Source organism: Zalophus californianus, chromosome 1, assembly GCF_009762305.2.
Source record: "Zalophus californianus isolate mZalCal1 chromosome 1, mZalCal1.pri.v2, whole genome shotgun sequence".
NCBI classification, from domain to species: Eukaryota; Metazoa; Chordata; class Mammalia; order Carnivora; family Otariidae; genus Zalophus; species Zalophus californianus.
This window is the reverse complement of record NC_045595.1, coordinates 209012596-209031901: the sequence shown is the minus strand read 5'-3', so window position 1 is coordinate 209031901 and position 19306 is coordinate 209012596. Positions and strand designations below refer to the sequence as shown.

At 44.7% G+C, this 19306-nt stretch overlaps 1 protein-coding gene across 6 annotated transcripts in view; it reads left to right on the top strand.

Moving 5' to 3' along the window:
- ERG (ETS transcription factor ERG) overlaps positions 1-19306 on the top strand; it is a 252399-nt gene that overhangs the window by 72696 nt on the left and 160397 nt on the right. For all 6 annotated transcript variants that reach the window (XM_027584632.2, XM_027584631.2, XM_027584639.2 and 3 more), the window contains exon 3: positions 3631-3718. In XM_027584632.2, the coding sequence (XP_027440433.1) occupies positions 3680-3718 (39 nt within the window). In that variant the 5' untranslated portion in view covers positions 3631-3679. The remainder of the gene's footprint in view (positions 1-3630; positions 3719-19306) is intronic.

The following is a 19306-nucleotide window of genomic DNA, read 5'->3' as shown; positions in this document are numbered from 1 at the left end:
GCTGGTTGTTGTGGGTTAGGGTCACATACCTTGGTTCCCTAAGGTGGGGGGGCTTGGGGGGTTTCTATTCCCTGCCTTCCTACCAGCCCACAAGCCTCTTGTTCTTCAAGGCTCCTTGGTGGCACCTCCTTGGCTCTCCTATGTATCAGCTCTCTCCCTTCTCTGGGTGTTGTCCATGACCCGCATATGGCACCTCTTAATATCTGTATAATTATTTTCCCATTTCCCCTTGAGGGGTGGGGCAGTGTTGCATCTGGAATCTATATATTCCCTTCCTTGCTGTTTCATCTTTGATGCATTGAAAGTACCCGAAGCTTCCCCATCAAAGATGGAGACACAAACAATTATTTATTAAATTTATCTCTTGGTTGGTCACAGATGGAATGGCTGCTGTCACAGCTGTGACATTTCTGTGGTCTTGGACATCCAGAATGTTGATTCCATTTCATCATACTTGGAATCCCCAGAAGGCTGACAGTGTCCCCTCCTGTGAAGTGGGGATTCAGCTGCTCCAGGAAGGGCTCTGAGAATCTCACAGATCCTTCTGGTAACAGGGTCTTGGTAACTCTTCCGTTTCCAAACTTACTTTGAGGGGAGGACCGTTGCCTGAGGTCACGTCTCTTAGCTGGATGGAAATGGGATGATTGTGTTGGGACCAACTTTGTTTCCTTTGAAGCTACTCTTTGAGTCTCTGTTTAACTCTCTAGCTGGAAAAGTTTTAAGGGGGAGCTTGGTAACCTAGTTATTCAAGGCAAATTGTGTGTATTAGTAATTTACTGTTATAAAAAGGCTGTGTTACAACCACCCCAAATCTCAGTGGTTTAAAACAAGAAGCATTTATTTAGCTCCTGAGCCTGTGGGTTGGCCATTCGGGTTGACCTTGGCTGGTCAGTTTCTGTCTTGAAGTTTCCCTCCCAGGCCTGGGGTTTGGTTGTCTATCAGATGATAGTCTTGGCTGGGGAGACTGGATGTGTCGGCTTTGTTCCACATGCCTCTCATCCTCCAGCATGGTGGCATGGCCTGCTCCCATGGTGGTGGCAGGTTGCAGGCGGAAGCTATTCATGCCATTTGAGGCTTTTGTTAGGAACTAGCACACTGTCCTGCTGCTGCATCCTGTTGCCTGAAGCAATTCCCGTGGAGAGCTCCAAAACAAGGGCTGGGAAAGCCAGTTTGCAATCTTTAGTGAGAGAACCACAAAGTCACATGGCAAAAGGCACAGACATAAGGAAGAGAGGGGAACTGCAACCATAGTGTAATGTACCATGGTGTGACAGTGAACCATAAGGTACTCTAGCTTCTTTAGGTGTCTAGAATACTTACAGGGTGTTCGCGTTATCCAGCTGTGTAATAAACTATCCCTGAGCCTCGTAGCTTAAAACAACTCATTTATTGTTTCTCGTAGTTCTGTGGGCTGCCTGGACTTAGCTGGAGAGTTCTGCTTTCCTGATGCTGGTAGGGGCTGTGGTCATCTGGGAGATGACGTTCTGGAACGTTCAGGATGGCTCCCTTGTGGGTCTGGCATGAAGGGCTAGCTGTCAGCTGCGCACCTACCTTGGGCCTTGGCCACATTTCCATGCTGCTTGAGGTATGGGAACTGGGTTCCCAGAGGCAAGAAGAGGAATCCTCTGGATCTCTTAAGGCCTTGGCTCGGGACTCCCAGAACGTTCCTTCTTCTGATTTGCTGGGAGGGGACGAGCTTCAGCTCTTGCTGTGAGCAGAAGCGTGTATGTGCTGGGAAGGAGGAATTGTGTGGGGTAAGCTGCCCTGGGGGACACCAAAAGATGCAGAAAGAACAGTCTGCTCCTGAGCGTGGGGTCTTGCAGTGGGGAGCCTTCGTTTTGTCGGGAGGACTCAAGGATGGGCCTCTGTCAGGCTGAATGGCTTTGGGATCAGACTGTTGGTTTCCCGAGGTGACTTCTACTCTCCTGAGGAGATGGTCTTGGGGGAGTTGAAGGTTCCTGGGTCAGAGGAGCAAGCTTCACGAGAGCTTTGGCCAGACTCCCGTTCTCTCCCAGCCTCTGTTCTCACCAGCACACCAAGACTGTGGGTCCTCTTCAACGGCTGCCCAATTCAATTTTAAGACCGTGCTTTATTCCTTTTGCAATTTTGGCGGCTATTATCCAAAAAAGAACTTGCTTTAGGCTTAGAGAGAAACTCTACATACTTTCTAAGATCAAGCAAGTTGGCCGTAGTAAAAAGTATTGCCGAAATTTTCACGTTTGTTGTCTCCTTTGTCCAGCCAAGCTCCCCCAGATCTGGGGAGAAGTCCATGGAGCCCTTTTGGGAGACAGACCATAAGTGTGCAGACCTGGAGGTGGAGGCCTCCCTTGAGAAGTCCATCTTTGTTGGGAGTGGATGTGTTTGTGCCTTGAGAGTATCAGAAAGGCAGAACACAGATGTGGTTGGGGCTCCAGTGAATGCTTTTGCATATCCCTGGAATAATGTGGTCAATGGTAGACTTGAGAGACAGCTTTCGTGGGTATCGTCCTGTAGAACTGTTGATTTTTATTTCATTGTTTACTACTGCTAAGAGTAGTAGTAGGACAGGGAAGGGGACTGTGGAGAGCGGCTCTGGGGACGGGAGGGGCAGACAGACAGTAGCCAGAACACACTGGTTTATAATCTGAGTAAAGGAATATATTGGATGATGTATTGAACCCTCAAGTATAGACACCTGGGAATTTAATTTGTTTAAATTGAAATTAATTTTTAAAATGAACTAACATGGCGAGCCTGGGAGGCTCAGTGCGTTGAACGTCTGCCTTCAACTCGGGTCATGATCCCAGGGTCCTGGGATTGAGCCCCTGTTCAGCAGAAAGTCTGCTTCTCCCTCTCTCTCTCTCTGCTGCTCCCCTTGCTTGTGTTCTCTCGCACTCTCTCTCTCTCTCAAAATAAATAAATAAAATCTTAAAAAAAACAAAGCGAACTAACATATCTCCAAAATAGAGAGTGAAACCTGTTCGTCATGTCAAACTGAAATGTCTTAGAGTCCCTGGAGTCAGGCCAATCTGATTTGAATCCTGGCTCTGTTGCTTATTAACCAGGGATCCTGAACAAATCAATTCTGGCCCCCCCCCCCCGCCCCGGGTCTCCATGTCCCCGACTGGACAATGGGATGCTGACTCTCAGTGGTGGTCAGGATTAAATGAGAACACGCCTGCAGAGCCCTTGGTCCAGGGACTGCCATTTAGGGGCGCCATGAACGGCAGCTGTGCTTTGTATGAAGAGCTTAATCATGAAGCTTAAAAGGATGTGTGAATGGCATTCGTTTTGGTGGGAATTCAGAAGCCAGTTCTCTCAAGATCCTAGAAAATGTCTCATTTTTGGTATCATTTCTTCCTTGAAATGATCACTCACAGACGCTGCCCGTGTAAAATGACGTGCGTGAGCTGCCCGTGAAGTGGGTTTGTTTGGGTTTGTCAGGCCAGTGTTTGATGGGGGCTCTAAGTAGGTGACATTCCCAACAGAAGACACGGGGCTCTTCTGGTCACTTCATTTGCTTGCCTAAAAGGTGCTTGCGGGCAAACGGGTTGTTTGCTGTGATTCTTTATCCCTCGGTGTGTTGCATTGGATCCTAATGGAAAGCAAAACTCAGAAATGTGGTGTTGATTGCCCCCTTTTGTCTCCCAGCTGTCTCCGGTTCTGAGCGGACGGTGACTGGGCTGATCTGCTGAAGGACATGGTTCAGACTGTCCCAGACCCAGCAGCTCATATCAAGGTAGGTGTCACCTTGGCCGGGCAGCTTCCTCTTTGGGCTGCATTTTCGGGGCTGCCTGCCCACGGATCAGTGACTGCAGGGGCAGCCACCCTCAGCCGCGGGCCACTTCCAGCCCGCCACCTGTTTTTAGATCGCCATGAGCTAAGACAATGGTTTTCGCAATATAGCATGGTTGAAAAAAAATCAGAAAAATAATATTTCGTAACACATGTAAATGATACGAAATTTAGATTCCATTATCCATAAAGAAAGTTGTGGTGGGACATAGCCACGCTCCCTCACTTCCACACCATCTGTGGCGGCTTTTGTGTTCTGATGGCAGAGGTGAGTGCTTGTGACCAAGACCCTGTGGCCGGCAAACCTGAAAATGCCTACTGCCTGGCCTTTCGCAGAGGATCGCTGACCCCATTCAGATTCTTCCAGCTTCTGCTTGAATTCCACCCCCTTGACGCTTGCCTGGGGTTACCTGAGGCCGAGGGCTTGAACTTCCCGAGCTCAGAGGTGGTTTCCCCTGCGCACACCTGCATCTCGGCAGCTGTCCCACACACCTGTCCCCCCGGGGCGCCTCCTGGGGCCTCTGGAGGGGAGGCACCGAGGAGGTGAGACTTGAGCCACCCAAAGTCCCTGAGAGGAAGCTGGCCTGTTTGTGCCAACACTCCAGTACCCGCGGGTATAGCTGCAGGAGGAAGTGAAGTGATGGTTTTAATAACTTGACCCAGATCCAAGTTATAGGAAGCACTGGGGCTTGAGCTACATTACCCGGATAGGCTGTCTACACCTCTACTAGTTAGTTCGGCTGTCTACACCGGCCCAAGTCATTCACCACCTTGCCAGTTCTTCACGTTCCCCATATAAATTCATTTTCCCTAAGTGGCCTGGTAGGTTTTACTAATCTCTATTCTTGGCCTAAAACATTTATTGAAAATGGACAGTGGCTTGTAATTGCAAGGCTAAATATAATTTTATGAAAATGATATGATATGATTTTTTTGCCAAAATATAAAATGCCCTCTCCTGTCACACACGCCCACTCACATACACATGCCCACATGCGTTTTAAAAGCAATACATTGGGGAGTGTTACGTACCATGTGGAATTCACATTTGTACACATTCAAAAATGCGTTTAGAGGTAATGAGTTCAGTGTATTCCTTAAGAAAGAAGGGTGACCCAGGGAGTGTTGAGGGTTCTGGATTTCATTCAGAGATGGGGAGGAGCGGCAGGTCTTTCTGGAGGACACTACAATGTGATTTCTGTGTGATATTTCACTGGGGTGGGACAGTTCTGTCCACAAAATGCAAGTGGGAAATCTCTTGAGAGTGTGATAAGGCTACTCTACCTGAGGCATATTTGGCAAGTGTGTCCACATCACACAGGGATGAGGGTGGGGAAGACATTTTTCTTTTTCTTCTCTGTTGACTATGAAGCTGCGGGATGCAAATACAAGCTCACAGAGAAGGTGATACAAGAAGTATCTTCTACACATCAGGGTATGAAGGTCAACAACCAAAATTCATTTTGACTGGCATTTTATTCCTAGCTAACCAGAAGGAAAAGATGAAGTAAGCAAGAAATTATTGCAGATTTGTAAAACTTAATTCATCAAGGCCAAAAGTCTTCGATAAACCTGAGAAACATGATCTCTGAAAATGTTTAGTGGCAATGTCCCTATTTGATCTCAGGACTGAGCTGTATTTTCAGCTCTCATGTATCATGTTATCATTGTAGTCGTTATCATAAATGTAAGTGAAGGATGAAGAGAAATGGTAACCCAGAAAGATTTTTAAAAATAAATTTCAACTCAAATGGCTTCTTTGTGTTTTGAAAATGAACTGACAATTTGAAGCTGCAGGTACTAACAGCTGATGTTGACTCCAAGTTGGAGAGAATTATATCAGAGACATTTGTCTCCTTTGTAAATCTGTCAAATTCCACCTGTTGTAATTTGAATAATTATTCTTGGACTTCCTTTGTTTTTTTTTTTTTGGTAATGAAATTGGTGTCCTTGACAACAAAGTTAGAAAAATAGATGGCCTTCCACCATTTCCTTAAAATACCTGATTTGGGAAATTTATTCAGTAAAATTTTATGTGTTGAGAAGTTTCTGGTTCGGAGCTGAGCGCATCTTTTATTTCTGGGAGGGGAAGTTCTTGTAAATGGCATATGGATGGTTCCTCTGGATGTGTTCATGTAAATAGTGGAAGATTTTGTCTTTGGTGCATTGTTACTGAACATTGTTTTCATCCGAAAAGGACGTGAATTCTCCACAGAAGTGACTTCACATGGCAGGTGGCAGGAAGACAGACTTTTATGTGTCCTTCACAGTTGTGTCCGTAGACTGATCTGGAGGGAAGCAGTGTTTCTTTGGTGTTTAAGAAATTTATTCTGCATGATTTACTATAGTTCTTTTCTGCCAGAACAAATTGCTTTTACCATTTTATATGTTTAAGGAGCTAGAAATAATAATAAAAGGGAGGGATGGTAAGTAACTGTGAAATAGAAAACATTCTTGATTTAAATAGTGTAACAAAGAAAATGAGCAGGACTTTAAAAAAGACTTTAGCTTATTCTCTGTTGGTGATAATACTAAGTCACTCAGCACATTTTGTTTATTTATTTATTTTTAAAGATTTATTTATTTGACAGAGAGAGACACAGCGAGAGAGGGAACACAAACAGGGGGAGTGGGAGAGGGAGAAGCAGGCTTCCCGCGGAGCAGGGAGACCGATGCGGGGCTCGATCTCAGGACCCTGGGACCATGACCTGAGCCGAAGGCAGACGCTTAATGACTGAGCCACCCAGGCGCCCCACTCAGCACATTTTGTCTTTCTTGGCTGGCCCTTCCACCTCCTTTCTTATAATAGAAATTATACTTAACATGTTCCAGAAGCATGATGTTAGCATGGTAGGTTCGTGTGGCCATGCTTCTGCTCTGCAGGGGGGTGGAGTCCATCGCTGCCAAAGATGGACCCATGCTATCGTCTCCTGCAGGGAAAGGGACTTGCAGATTCATTCTGTTAGGATTCAAGCTTTTGGTCATTAATTCTCATTCTGATAAAGGAATTTTCAATTTCCGCTATTGCATGTCCTCTCAAGAGTTCCATCTTTTTAATATTTTCATTTACTAACATTTGATGAAGAGGGTTAATGTATTAGTCAAGTTTACAGCTTTAAAGAGACCCCTGATTGGCACATTTTCCAATTGTTCCCTTTGCCATTCACATAGAAGGCTGTGCGTTTGGCAGGTGACTGAGCGAGGACAGGACCGAGGGGAACAGCGTGGATGTGAGTTTCACTCACGGGTTCACCAGCGGTGTAATCTGGAGTTGCTGGTTACAAAACCTCCTGAATCATACATCCTAGCTAGGTTCATGCCATGGATCAGAGCGAGGGCTCTGGCGTCTTAAGACTTGATTCAAAAAAAAAAAAAAAAAAAAGACTTGATTCAAATCCTGTTTCATCATTTACTAACTTTGGACAGGTTCCTTAATCTCTGTGCCTGGTTTTCCTCTTGTCTGAAATGCGGGCATCTATTTTGTGGGGTCAGCGTGAGGATTCAGTGAGTTATTATGTGTAACACACCAAAACCCCACTGAGTGCTGACCTGTCGTGAGCTGTTCCTGTGGTAGTCTATAAGTGGGGGTAACATCCATCTTAAAGATACAGCGTTTATTAGTGTTGCTAATACGCATGGAGCAGCATGGGTATGTCTTACAAAATATTAAGTCGAGTGAAAATAATCTAAAACAGTACGCTCTATGGCATAATGCTTTTCACATTCATGAGAACACGTACACTTCCCAGACAACATCACATAATTTCCATGTATGTGCACAACCTTAAAACACAGTGACCACAGCAGAGTAGATGGGTGCATGTGTGGGGCATGTGGGCTAGTTGCTTTGAGAAGTGGCTAGGGAAAAACATAATAATATACAGATAAAACAGGTTTAGAGCTCAGAGGTTTGGATGTGGCACACAGGGTCCTCTCTTCCACCCTGGTGGGAGTGTAAACCAGTACAACCACTTTGGTATCAGTTGAGTATTACCTTGTAAAGCTAAAGATGCACCCACCTGTGCTCTGGTGTTCCCACCCCTGGACGTGCACCCTGTTGCACTTGGACACCCGGAGATGCACCTGAGCAGAACTAAACAGGCCAGGTGCCCACCAGGAGAATGGATAAATAAACGGCCTTCCTGTCCTATAATAGAAGGCTGTACAGCAGTGAAAATCAACAAGTGTCTACCTGTGTCTGTGTATTAATCCGGACGATTCTCAAAGTTGGGTGGAAAAACAAGTCATAGAGAATAAATACATATACATTTTTATATGATACCACATATAAAGATAAAAGTGGCAGAACCAAAAAACATTATGTTTTCAGAGTAACATGTATGTGTCGAAAAAGGAAAAAAGCCATGTCGAGTCCATACTTCAGGAGAGGAGTTACCTTGTCGGGGCGGGGAGAGCTTCTGGAAGGGGCATCTGAAGTCCTGGTCTTGCTTGTTGTGAGCTGAGGAGCGCATACAAGGGTGTTTGCTTCCTGTTCTTTAAAGTTCACAAATTATTACCTCTCCTGTTTGTGTAAGAGTGATACTTACAATAAAAAAAAATTAGGATGTAAAGAAGGATAAAAGAAGAGGAAGGGAAGATGGAGCTGGGTAGCTCGAGGTGAGATCATGCTTGGCAAGATACTTTCTAATTGTAAACCACTCTGTACTCTAGCAAATCGTTACATTAGAGATCGCTTGACCCAGTGCTGGTCTAGGACGGAAGGTGAGAGTCCGCGCTGGTCAAGGGACATCCGGGTGGCGGACTGCGACGAGAGCCGAGTCTGCACTGAGGCTGAGCATGAGCTTCTCAGGGCAGCTCCAGCCATTTCTGAGTCGAGCGGGTCCCCCTGCCTTTAGCGCTGAGAGTGGCTCACCACATTTATCAAAGCCTTCCATGTGCCCACAGCAGGGTTGGGGGGGTGGGTGGGAGCATAAGAGACCACAGAGATGCAGCACCTGCAGTCCAGGTGCAAGTCACATGTTCCCAAACACCTGGGATATGGCGCTGCATGCAGTCAAGGAGGGACCCAGGGTGGGGGGCTGGGCAGGCATCTAAGGGAAGCTGCCTGAACTGCTCCCAGCATCTCACTGGTCGTCCTCACCTGGCCCGCCTTGTCCCGCTCACACCCCCTGTGCCCACCTGTGCTCACCTGTCCCGCTGTTTCTGCCCGCAGACGGCCTCGAGGCCTCGGGTCCTCCTGGGGATCACACTTTAATGTTTACTGTAGGGGAAGCATGAGGGTGATTCTGAGCATGCTCCACGTGGCTGATGGGGCACAGGCGCAGCTCACCACCACGCCTAGAGATGCCTGGAGTTGGTCACTCCGCTGCCACACTGACCTTCTGTCCTCCAAGGACACAGCCGGGCCCCGTTCTGTGGTCCACTTCTAGTTAGTCTAGCTCCTGCCCCAGGACTTTGTGTGAGGATCGGTCTCGGATGGCGGAGTGTGAAATAAACAAGGTCCCTGTCCAGGTTTCCTGTTGCTTCTACATCAGAAGGACTGAAAAATAGGCTTATCCGGGTTTGTTTCTGATTGTGATTCTTCCCCCTTCTCCTTTTCCTTTCAGCTTTTATATGTTTTGCTTATTTTTTAAGTGTATTCGGGTCAGATAGTCTGGGTTGGAAACTCACTTATCAACTGCCTCAGTTTCCTTGGCTGTAAAATGGAACTAAATAGGGTACCTGCCTTGTAGAATCCTGAGGATTAAATTAGTGAATGATAATGTATTTAAAGCATTCAGAGCGGTGCCTGGCACATGCTAAGCACTTATTCCTTTTACATATTATTAATATATTATGATGTTATTAATACTGCATTGGTTGTATAATATTAATATATGTTATATATTACGTTTTGTTATATTTATATATTATAGTAATTATAGAATGTATTGCCATATTAATAAAATATTGTTACTAATATATTAACACTAATAACAATATATTGATATAAGATATCAATATGTTAATATATTATTAATACTATCAATATAGCAATATATTATATTAAATATGGCAGTTATATAACATATTGTTTATTATTAATAGATAATGTTCTATATTAGCATACTCTTACATAGTAGCAGTAGAAGGGGAGAAGGAAGGAGAGAGAGTACTCAGGAGAGAAGTGGACGATGTAAGTCAGTAAACTGCTGAACTGACTTCTTTCCCACGTGATTCTGTGGCTGCCACTTTGGGCGTGACGCTAAATGTTTCTGACGATAAAAGATGCTACACATAAGCCCTGTTTGTGTGTCATGGAAGGTCCTAGAAGAGTTTTAGGAAGTGAGTTAAATGTGTGGCCACTGGGAAGCCGGAGAAGCTAGCATGTGAGCGGGACTCTTAAAGGAACACGGAGCAGGTGCAAGAAGGTGCCCAGCCTGCCTCCCGAGAGAGGGGTTGGGGGACTTCTCTGGCTGGTGGTGATGTGCCCTGTCCCCGGGGAGAAGTGTGGAGCTCACTACCTAATCCCCACCTGGGTGTCAAAAGACCCATTGAGTCGTAACCATTTCGCACCTCTTTGCAAACCTGATTTATAGTCACTGCTTCACAGGAGGGTAGGAAGTTTGTCCTTTTGAAGACATACTCAGCAGAGACCCAGTTCCCCCCCCAGAGTCTGTTACTGTGAAGATGATGTAAGCCTTTGATACGCTGCTTTTTTTTTTTCCCTCAATAAATCAGCTTTGATGAGATTCCAGCGGGGTTCACACATCCCGGCAAGCCTGACGACTTGGTGACTGTTTATAGCCACACTTCTTTCTGCGGAATAATGGCACTTAATTAAACATAGAAGAGCATATCTGCCAGAATTTCTCCAATGCATGTGTATTATTTTTATAATCAGAAAATAATAATGCTTAAAGATATCCAGAATCTGATATGGCAAAAAGAGTGGAGGCTTCCATCATCCGATGGGCCTGCCTGCAGATTTGCTGGAATTTGGGCTGTACGTTCTGTCTCCTCACTGGCTTCCTGTGCCCCTCGGGCGGAGCTCTGTGTCATCCACTGCCGGGGGCTGTGCTCAGGATGCATGCACTGGGGTTCAATGGCATGCTCCTCCAGGCATGCTGCACCGTGCCCTGGAAACTGATGACTCCTCACTGTGAGATTCAGAGAGCTGACCTTCAGGGAGGGCACCAGCTTTATCAGGAAGTGTAGGCAGGGCTGGAGGAGAGTCAGATCACTTCCCGGGAGAATGGTTAGAGGTTGTATGCAGTTGGCCTCGAGCACCTCGGGCACAGCTATAGAGTAGTGGGTGAGCAGACAGGCTCTGAAGCCGGACTTTACGATCTCAGGCAGAACCTTTGCTGATTGACCTTGAGCAAGCTCCTGAGCCCCTGGGAGCCCCAGGTCTCCATCAGTGAAGTGAGGACAATGGCATTATCCCCTGTGCTTGTAGGAGGATCCGGTGAGGTGATTCATGGGAGGGCCTTAGAACAGGGTCTAGTAAGTAGCAGTGGTTGCTGTTGTTATCATCACGTAAGCGTTTTTGTGGATGTCGTTCTCTTCCTCTTTCTTTCATGGTGGCTACTTCTTCCAGGGACCCAGGCTTAAAGTTTAAGGCATCCCTTTAATTTCTCTCTCTCTTTCACCTCTCCGTTCGTGTCCCCCTCATAGCCCCTGCTCTGTGTGGCCCGAGGGCAGGTCTGCACTGTCTCCCTCCTGTTCTGTCTCTGGAGTCCCCGTGGCTCTGCACGCCGTTTTCCTACCGGCCCTCACCTGCTTACCCCACGCGGCCAGGTTAATCCTCCCAGAAGCGGGAGGTAAATCCCAGAAACTGTGATAGATTCAAGGGGCACCAGCACTTTTAAGGCTTTTGCTAGCAATCTCCCCCACCCAATGGTGCCTTTCTTTACTTCTCCAACAAGTATTTGATCACACTGTGTTGTGAATTTTAACCTTTGCTCATTTGACAGGTGGAAAGGGGAGTTTTACAGATGGTATTTCATTTGGAAACTTGTGCAAGTGATCACTTCATACATTTATCAGCAAGTTACATTATCTCTTTGGTCAGTTTTTTGACCATTTCGATGAAATCATTCAACACTGCCGGGAGTAGAGCATGAACCAAATGGATAAGATCCCTGCTTGCATGAAGCTTACACTCTAGGAGTTGAGATAGGATATGTTTATATACATGTAACATTACAATATCACAACCAGCATTACAACATACATATGTCAATGCTGGTTGATATTCTCCAGAGCAGAATGTAAAGTAAGCAAGAGGTAGGCAAGAGGTCATGGAGGGAGAGGTGCCATTTTACACAGGAGGTGAGGGAAGGTCATTGAAGGAGCTGAAATTCAGTCAGAGAGCCGAAGAGGTGAGAGCATGAGCCACATCATCACATGGGGGAAGAGTGTCCTGGAGAGTAAGAACAATGTGTACAAAGGCCATTAGGAAGGAGCTTGCCTGGTGTGTTGAAGGAACAGCAAGGAGACTGGGGGCTGGTGTAGAGTGAGGATAGAGCTGCTGGATGTGGGCTTGGGGAGGTGGTGGTGAGGCCGTATGTGTCAGCTCTGATATGCAAGGGGAAAGACTCTTAAATCTTGTCCTGCATGTGGGGGCTGGGGACCACTGGAGGGTCTGAAGCAAAATGAGTGACAGGATCTGATTGAGTCATACATTTTGAGTCATAAGCTTGCATTTAAGGTTGGGTCACTAGATGAGGTCACCCAGGGACCCAGATACAGAAGAGCCTTAGGGATGGGCTTTGAGTCCCTCCAACATGCAGAGGTTAGGGCGAGCAGGAGGAACCCATGCAGGGCTGAGAGCAAGAGCCAGTGGGTAGAAGGTAAAGGTGAGGACCATCAGCTTTGACAACTCAGAAGTTATGGGCAGCCTTGGCAGCAGTGATTTGCCTGGAGGGTCCAAAAGTCCCCTTGGTGTGGTACAAACATAAAAGGGAAGAAACCTGCAGTAGATTCCTGTAGGCAGCTCTTCTCACAGTTAGGATTTAGAAGGTTTAGTGCTTTTCTCAACAGCTTGTATAAATTGTATTTTAATGATATTAACTCTGAGCTATGTTGTATTTGTCATACAGATGGTTTTTATGTTTATTCTGATTTTTAATTTTTGCAATTATACCCATGAGATAAACATTTTTTTTTTTTGCTTGCGCCTACTGATATTTTTCTTTACTATCTTTCCCTTAACTTTCAAATGTAGGCAGTTCTTATCTGATTTTCTTTTCTTTCTCTCTTTCTTTCTTTCTTTCTTTTTTTTTTTTTGTTTGGAGAGAGAGAGAGAGTGCAAACAGCGGGGGGTAGGGGCAGAGGGAGAGAGAGAATCTTAAGTGGGCTTCACACCGAGCATGGAGCCTGATGTGGGGACCCTGAGATCGTGACCGGAGCCAAAATCAAGAGTTGGACACTCAACCAGCTGAGCCACCCAGGCACCCTATGATGTTTTCCTTATTTTTACTTTTATATGTCTCCCAGTTTTCTGTTTGACTTGTTGAATAAAAAGAGAAGAAAAACCTATTTTCTTTTAAGAACCACCTCCAAAGGCGTTCAGTGTTCACAGAAGACACGCAGTGTTGGCTTTTAGCGTCAAAGCTGGGTTCTTCCATCTGGAGTTCTTCATTCTGTACAGAATGAACCCAGCATCACTTTGCGGCAACTTTTTCCTGCTAGTCCCCCCTTAAGGGACCCTGAAGGATAAAAAATCCAAATATTTGACAGGGAGCATGGGCACATCAATCAGGATGTGGCACAGACTGACCAGAAGAGGTCAAGGCTGGAAGTGGCTGGTGTCTCTGTCCAAGTGCTTATACCTGTCTGCCCAGTGCCCACTCAACAGTGAACTGAATTGTTTGCCTTATGCTCTTTTGGCCACTTGCTTTTGTCTTTCTACCCTCCAGATCTCGACATCTGGCTCCTTGCCATTTGGAGAGAGGAGGGCATGGTTACCATATAATGATATCTGTGTGCTCGTTTTCTCTGCTTGCTAGATTATACATGACTTAAAGGGATCACTTGGTCCTTACTGTCTCTCGTTGTACCTTGTTCTTAGTAGATACTTAACATGTCTGTGTTGATTGAATTAAGGAGCAACGGTCCAATGAAATGAGAATGTTCCAAGGACCGTGTTCTATTCTGGGACAGAGGGCCCCATCTGGTATTCACCTGCTCTTTATACTTCTCTATGCTCCTTTATAGGTATGATTGTAACCACACCACTGATGTGCAACAGAGACAATGTGTTCTCAAGGGCAGTGTGTCCTAACTTTTATGTATATTTATTTTTAGGGGAGTTTTAGGTTCCCAGCAAAACTGAGCAGAAAGTACAGATTCCCCCTCTCCCCCTTACCCCCAGACCCACAGCCTTCTCATTATCAACATCCTGCACCAGAGTAGTGCATTTGTTAACAATGGATGAACCCACATTGACATCATTATGTCATGGACCCGAAGTCCATAGTTTATATTAGGATTCACGCTTTGTGTTGTGTATTCTGTGGGTTTAGATTAATGTATGATGGTAGGTATCATATCATAGGATGCTGTAGAATCATATGGAAGAATTTCATTGTCCTAAAAATCCTCTGTGCTCTGTCCGTTCATCGCTCCCTGCCACCACCTATCCCCACCCCAGCCCCTGGCAACCACTGATCTTTCAACTATTTCCATAGTTCTGTGGTTTTCAGAATGTCATATAGTTGGAATTATACAGTATGTAGTGTTTTCAGATTGGCTTCTTTCACTTAGTAATAGGCATTTAAGGTTACCCCAGGTCTTTTCGTAGCTTAATAGTTCACCTTAATTTTGTTTTTGAATCGTGGAACTCTTTAGAGATTTGCTAAACATTATGTTATTTTCTCCCCAGCATAAGTGCATGTGCGCACGCGTGCGTGCACACACACACACTCCTGTATGCTTCCAGAACTTTCTGCGGCTGACTCAGCAGCCCTGCACACCTGCCCCCAGAACCCAGAGATCCCAGATCAGGAACCCTGTGCTAGCGACGGAAACCCACTGGAGGCAGTTCAGGAAGTTGAAAATAAATTTTCATTTGCACTCACTCATCCTGCCGGAAAATGTATGGCCTCTTGAAGTCACTGGACTGACAGAGCTTCTTTGAACAAAGGTTGTTCTGAGAGACATTCTTGGTCTAAATTCAGTTCAGATGACAGATCCTCATTCCGCAGTTTTGCGTTCAAGAGCAGGGTTTCTCAGACTTCCCTGTGCAGACGCATCACCTGGGGACTCGGGTGGGCCTTGACATTCTGCACTTCACTTGAGGCCCCAGGTGCTGCAGGGGCTGCTGGCCTGAGGGCCAACCTTTTTACAGGCAAGGCTCTGAAGCCCTGGTTTTCAGATTACAGGTCATGACCCGTTTGTGGAAGTGAGTCAAAGCTGGGATTAACAAAAGGAAATGGAATGGAATAGCATGGAAACTCTCAGCGTGCGCTGCATACAGAAAGCAAACGTGTTATTTGAGAAAACTTTCACTTTAGTTCTATATGCGAGTGTGTATATAGTGGGTTGTGATCTATCATATATGATTTCTTACTCTGGATACGTTTGGAAAACGCCCCACAGGATTTCTGTGAAGTAAGAAATGAGGGGGGAAGCACCATAGTGGTTTCACCCTAAAAAGTAGTGTGTTTGCAGGCATAAAATTGCACATGTGTCTCCATGGATTTTTGCTGCTCTGATTCTGGTATCCAGATGTTGGGATTTATCCCAAAGCAGGAACTGTAAAAAGCAGAGAAAGTTGTTTTTTTTCTTTTAATTTTAAAGATCAAATTCCAGGGTTGAATTAAAATCCTCGCTGTGTATTGCTTAATGGAGAGTCCATGTTAATTCTGAGAATGTACTTAAAAAAAAAAAGTAAACAAATTTGACTGCAGCATGGCTATTAATTTTTTAGTGATTCTTTGTGGACTTTCTGGAAAGTACTATTCATTTGCATTACACATTAACTGCTAATATGCTGCTAGTATCAATATCCAAAAATAAACAATAATACCAATTTATGTGGACCTTCAAATTAGTCTTAAAAAATTTTACGGTAGTGGTAGTATTGAGTCAACTATATTTGAGGCTGACAAAAATATAAAACACTAACCATGTGATTCTTATGTCCTTTGTTTTAAACCCCAAGTTTAAAATGCTTTTATGTTTAAATTTATTCATCCCTAATCAAAAGTGTATGCCTAAAGGAACAGTCAAAAACAAGTCACATTTTTCATGACTTATGTTGTTTGAAACAACTCTCAATTCAAATACTTGCTTTCTGTTATTGTTTGGGGACAAAAAGGTTATGTAAATTTACCTATTTCATTGCACATTAGAAAAGGGATCTGGAGCCTGCAGGTTAGGCTAGCTGGGTGGTTTCCTCTTTGGCTCTCAGGAGAGGTTGTCTTGGAAGAATTACACATAAATAGACAATATTAGCAATGAACAAAGACATCAGGAAAGAAAACAGACCCAAAGAGAGAAGATATTTTTATCTTATGAATAATTTAAACAGTATGCTGCTGCACTTATTTCTTAGTCTTTAGGAATGGAAATTTCACATATATCCAATAAAAGTAAGACCCATTACTTGATTCCTCAAAACTGAAATTAAAACACACACACACACACACACACACACACACACACACACACAACCTCTAAAGCACGTGCTGTCACACATACCTGGTAAAGAAATGTGGCTATGGATAAGAAAAAATAACAGGAGGTCTTTTGTTTTTGCTTTTCCCAGCCTTATTGAGATGTAACTGACATTTTTTTAAAGACTTTATTTATTTATTTGAGAGAGAGAGAGAATGAGATAGAGAGAGAGAGAGAGCCTGGGGGGGGGGGGTCCAGAGGGAGAAGCAGACTCCCGGCTGAGTGGGGAGCCCGATGCGGGACTCAATCCCGGGACTCCAGGATCATGACCCGAGCCGAAGGCAGTTGCTCAACTGACTGAGCCACCCAGGCACCGAGATGTAACTGACATTTAATATTGTATAGGTTTAAGGTATACAACATGATGATCTGATACATGTATGGATATGTTGCAAAATGATTACCAGAGTAGGGTTAGTTAACATGGCCCTCACCTCACATAATTATCCTTTTTTTTTTTTTTTTTTTTTTTTTGAGAGAGAGAGAGAGAGAAAACGGGGAGACGGGCAGAGGAAGATGGAGAGAGAGAATCTTAAGCAGGCTCCACGCCCAGCATGGAGCCGGAGTGAGGTGTGATCTCCCGACCCTGAGATCATGACCTGAGCCAAAATCAAGAGTCGGACGCCTAACTGTCTGAGCCACCCAGGTGCCCCTAATTATCTTTTTTTTTTTTTAATGGTGAGAACATTTAAGACCTACTCAGCAACTTTCAAGTATTTCAAGATATTTCAAGATACAGTATTGTTAACTATAATCACCGGGCTGTGTATTACATCCTAGAATTATTCATCTTCTAACTGGAAGTTTGTACCCTTTGATCAAGATCTCCCCATTTCCCCACGCCAGCCCCTGGCAAAAGCCATGCTGCTCTGTATCTGAGTTTGGTTTCTTAAGATTCACATGTAGTGAGATCACACAATATTTATCTTTCTCTGACTGATTTTTTCAATTAGCCATAATGCCTTCACAGGTTTTTTTTTTAAAACACATTTTACATTATTAAAAAGTGTATATCTTAGAAAACCTTTTGATTAATATTAACACATGATATCAATCAATTAAAGGATTTAAGTACTATTATTTTTGCATCAAGTAAAACTACTTAAATTTACCTGAAAACAGAAAAGTAACATGTTATATACAATCCTAATTATTTTGTGTCATAATGACAATAATGTTTCAATCATCAGTTCACTCAGTGAGGATTAAAATGTGTGATGCTTGTTCGTTGCCTTTAAAATGGCCAAATTAACACCATGGATAACCGGAATTATAGGAAGCTTTATTTTCTGGAAAGTTGATCTTCCTTTTGGGGCATGGAAAGTCACTTCCCTCTAGTATCAGTTTTAGGAGCATTGCATTGGGCTCCCTGGGAAGCAGCTGTTGAGACAGAATTAGAAATGCAAGAAGTTTATTAAAGGGGACGGGGTGGGGGTGTGCCTGTGAACGATAAAATGAGGATGGAGTAGGTTTGGGCAAGGAGATCCTCAGACCAGACACAGATTGGACAGTCTGACCAGCCCCGCAGGGAGCCCTGGAGCAGAGGTGGCCTTTGGAGGGGTCCTGCACTGGGCAGACGTGGCCAGGCTCTCACCCCCCACTGTGTTCAGTTATTGGCTCGGGGCCGTCTGGGATGGGGCAGAGCAGGAGTTGGGAGCAGCTGGGGGCTGCTCAGGTGAATGCTGGGTTCTTTGTTGAAGGGAGAGCTGAGAGGCATCCTTCCACAGCTGCTCTGGGCATCTGCAGAAGAATGGGATGCAGCAAGCTCCTCTGAAAAGTCCACATGGTCACCATTTGCTTGACACTGTTACTCCATTGTTACCATCTGCAGGATTATCTCCCGCTCAGTAGTGAATGCCTGTTGTTCACAAGATTTATGTGATTTTCCCAACATGGAATAAGCTTCTTGTCCCTAGCACTTGGATTGGGGCACTTGGGTGTCACAGAGTTCCACCATTACCCAGTGCCACCATGATGGAAAGTTGGAATGCTTAAAAAAAATGATGATTATTTAAAAAATCCTTTCACAGTTACTAATTCTATTGTTTGAATGTTTTTTGGGTTTAAACCTCTGGACAAACCATTTTTTACTCTGTTTATGATATCATCTGCCTCTTCTGTTATTCAGGGTTGACATTAAATTTCTCTAAGGCTTTTGGTTAATTCTGTTGGTTATTCAGACACCCAAATCATGTTGGGCATGGCATCAACCTCCCTGCCCCGCCCCCAGCATCTGAGTCCAGTATTTGGGCTTTATTCTTGTCTGCCTTGGGCCTCATTGTGCCATTGTCTTTAGTGCTTAAAATGAAATGGGATCCAAGGGGAAGCAATCTGTTTCCTACCAAGTACTGTGCTAGAAAGCAGGAAGGTCCCTGCATGTGTCACCAGGAGGCAGCTCTACTCCTGTTCCCAACATGCTCCTGCTTCATCCTCCTGCTTCTACCAGATTTGGGAATTTTTTTGACCAGAAAGAACATTTGGGGGAGGATGCTCACATGGCTTTCTCTGTTCTAATTCTGCTGTTTCCTCACCAGGCCACCTTCCAGGCTTCCTGAATCATCAGGGTCTGTGGCTTCCATGCTCCATGAAGTTTTCTGTCCCCTGTGGGTGCCTACAGATGCCCTTCATCCTATAGTGCTTCTTCTGTTTGCCTGATCTCTCTTCTCTTTCCTGGGTCTCTGATATTTTCTTTATGTTCTGATTATACAGTCACATTATTTTATGTGTTTCCCTCCATCTTGAGGAAAGACTGTACATTTCTCACTCTTCTCTGTCTTGATGGTTAAACTGTTTACAAATACTGCCCTCATGACTTCATTTCTTTTAAAGGTACCTCAATGTCTTTGCCTTATTCATTGGGATCATTAGCTTTACCCCTCATCTTGCACTGTGATCTTTGTTACCTCTG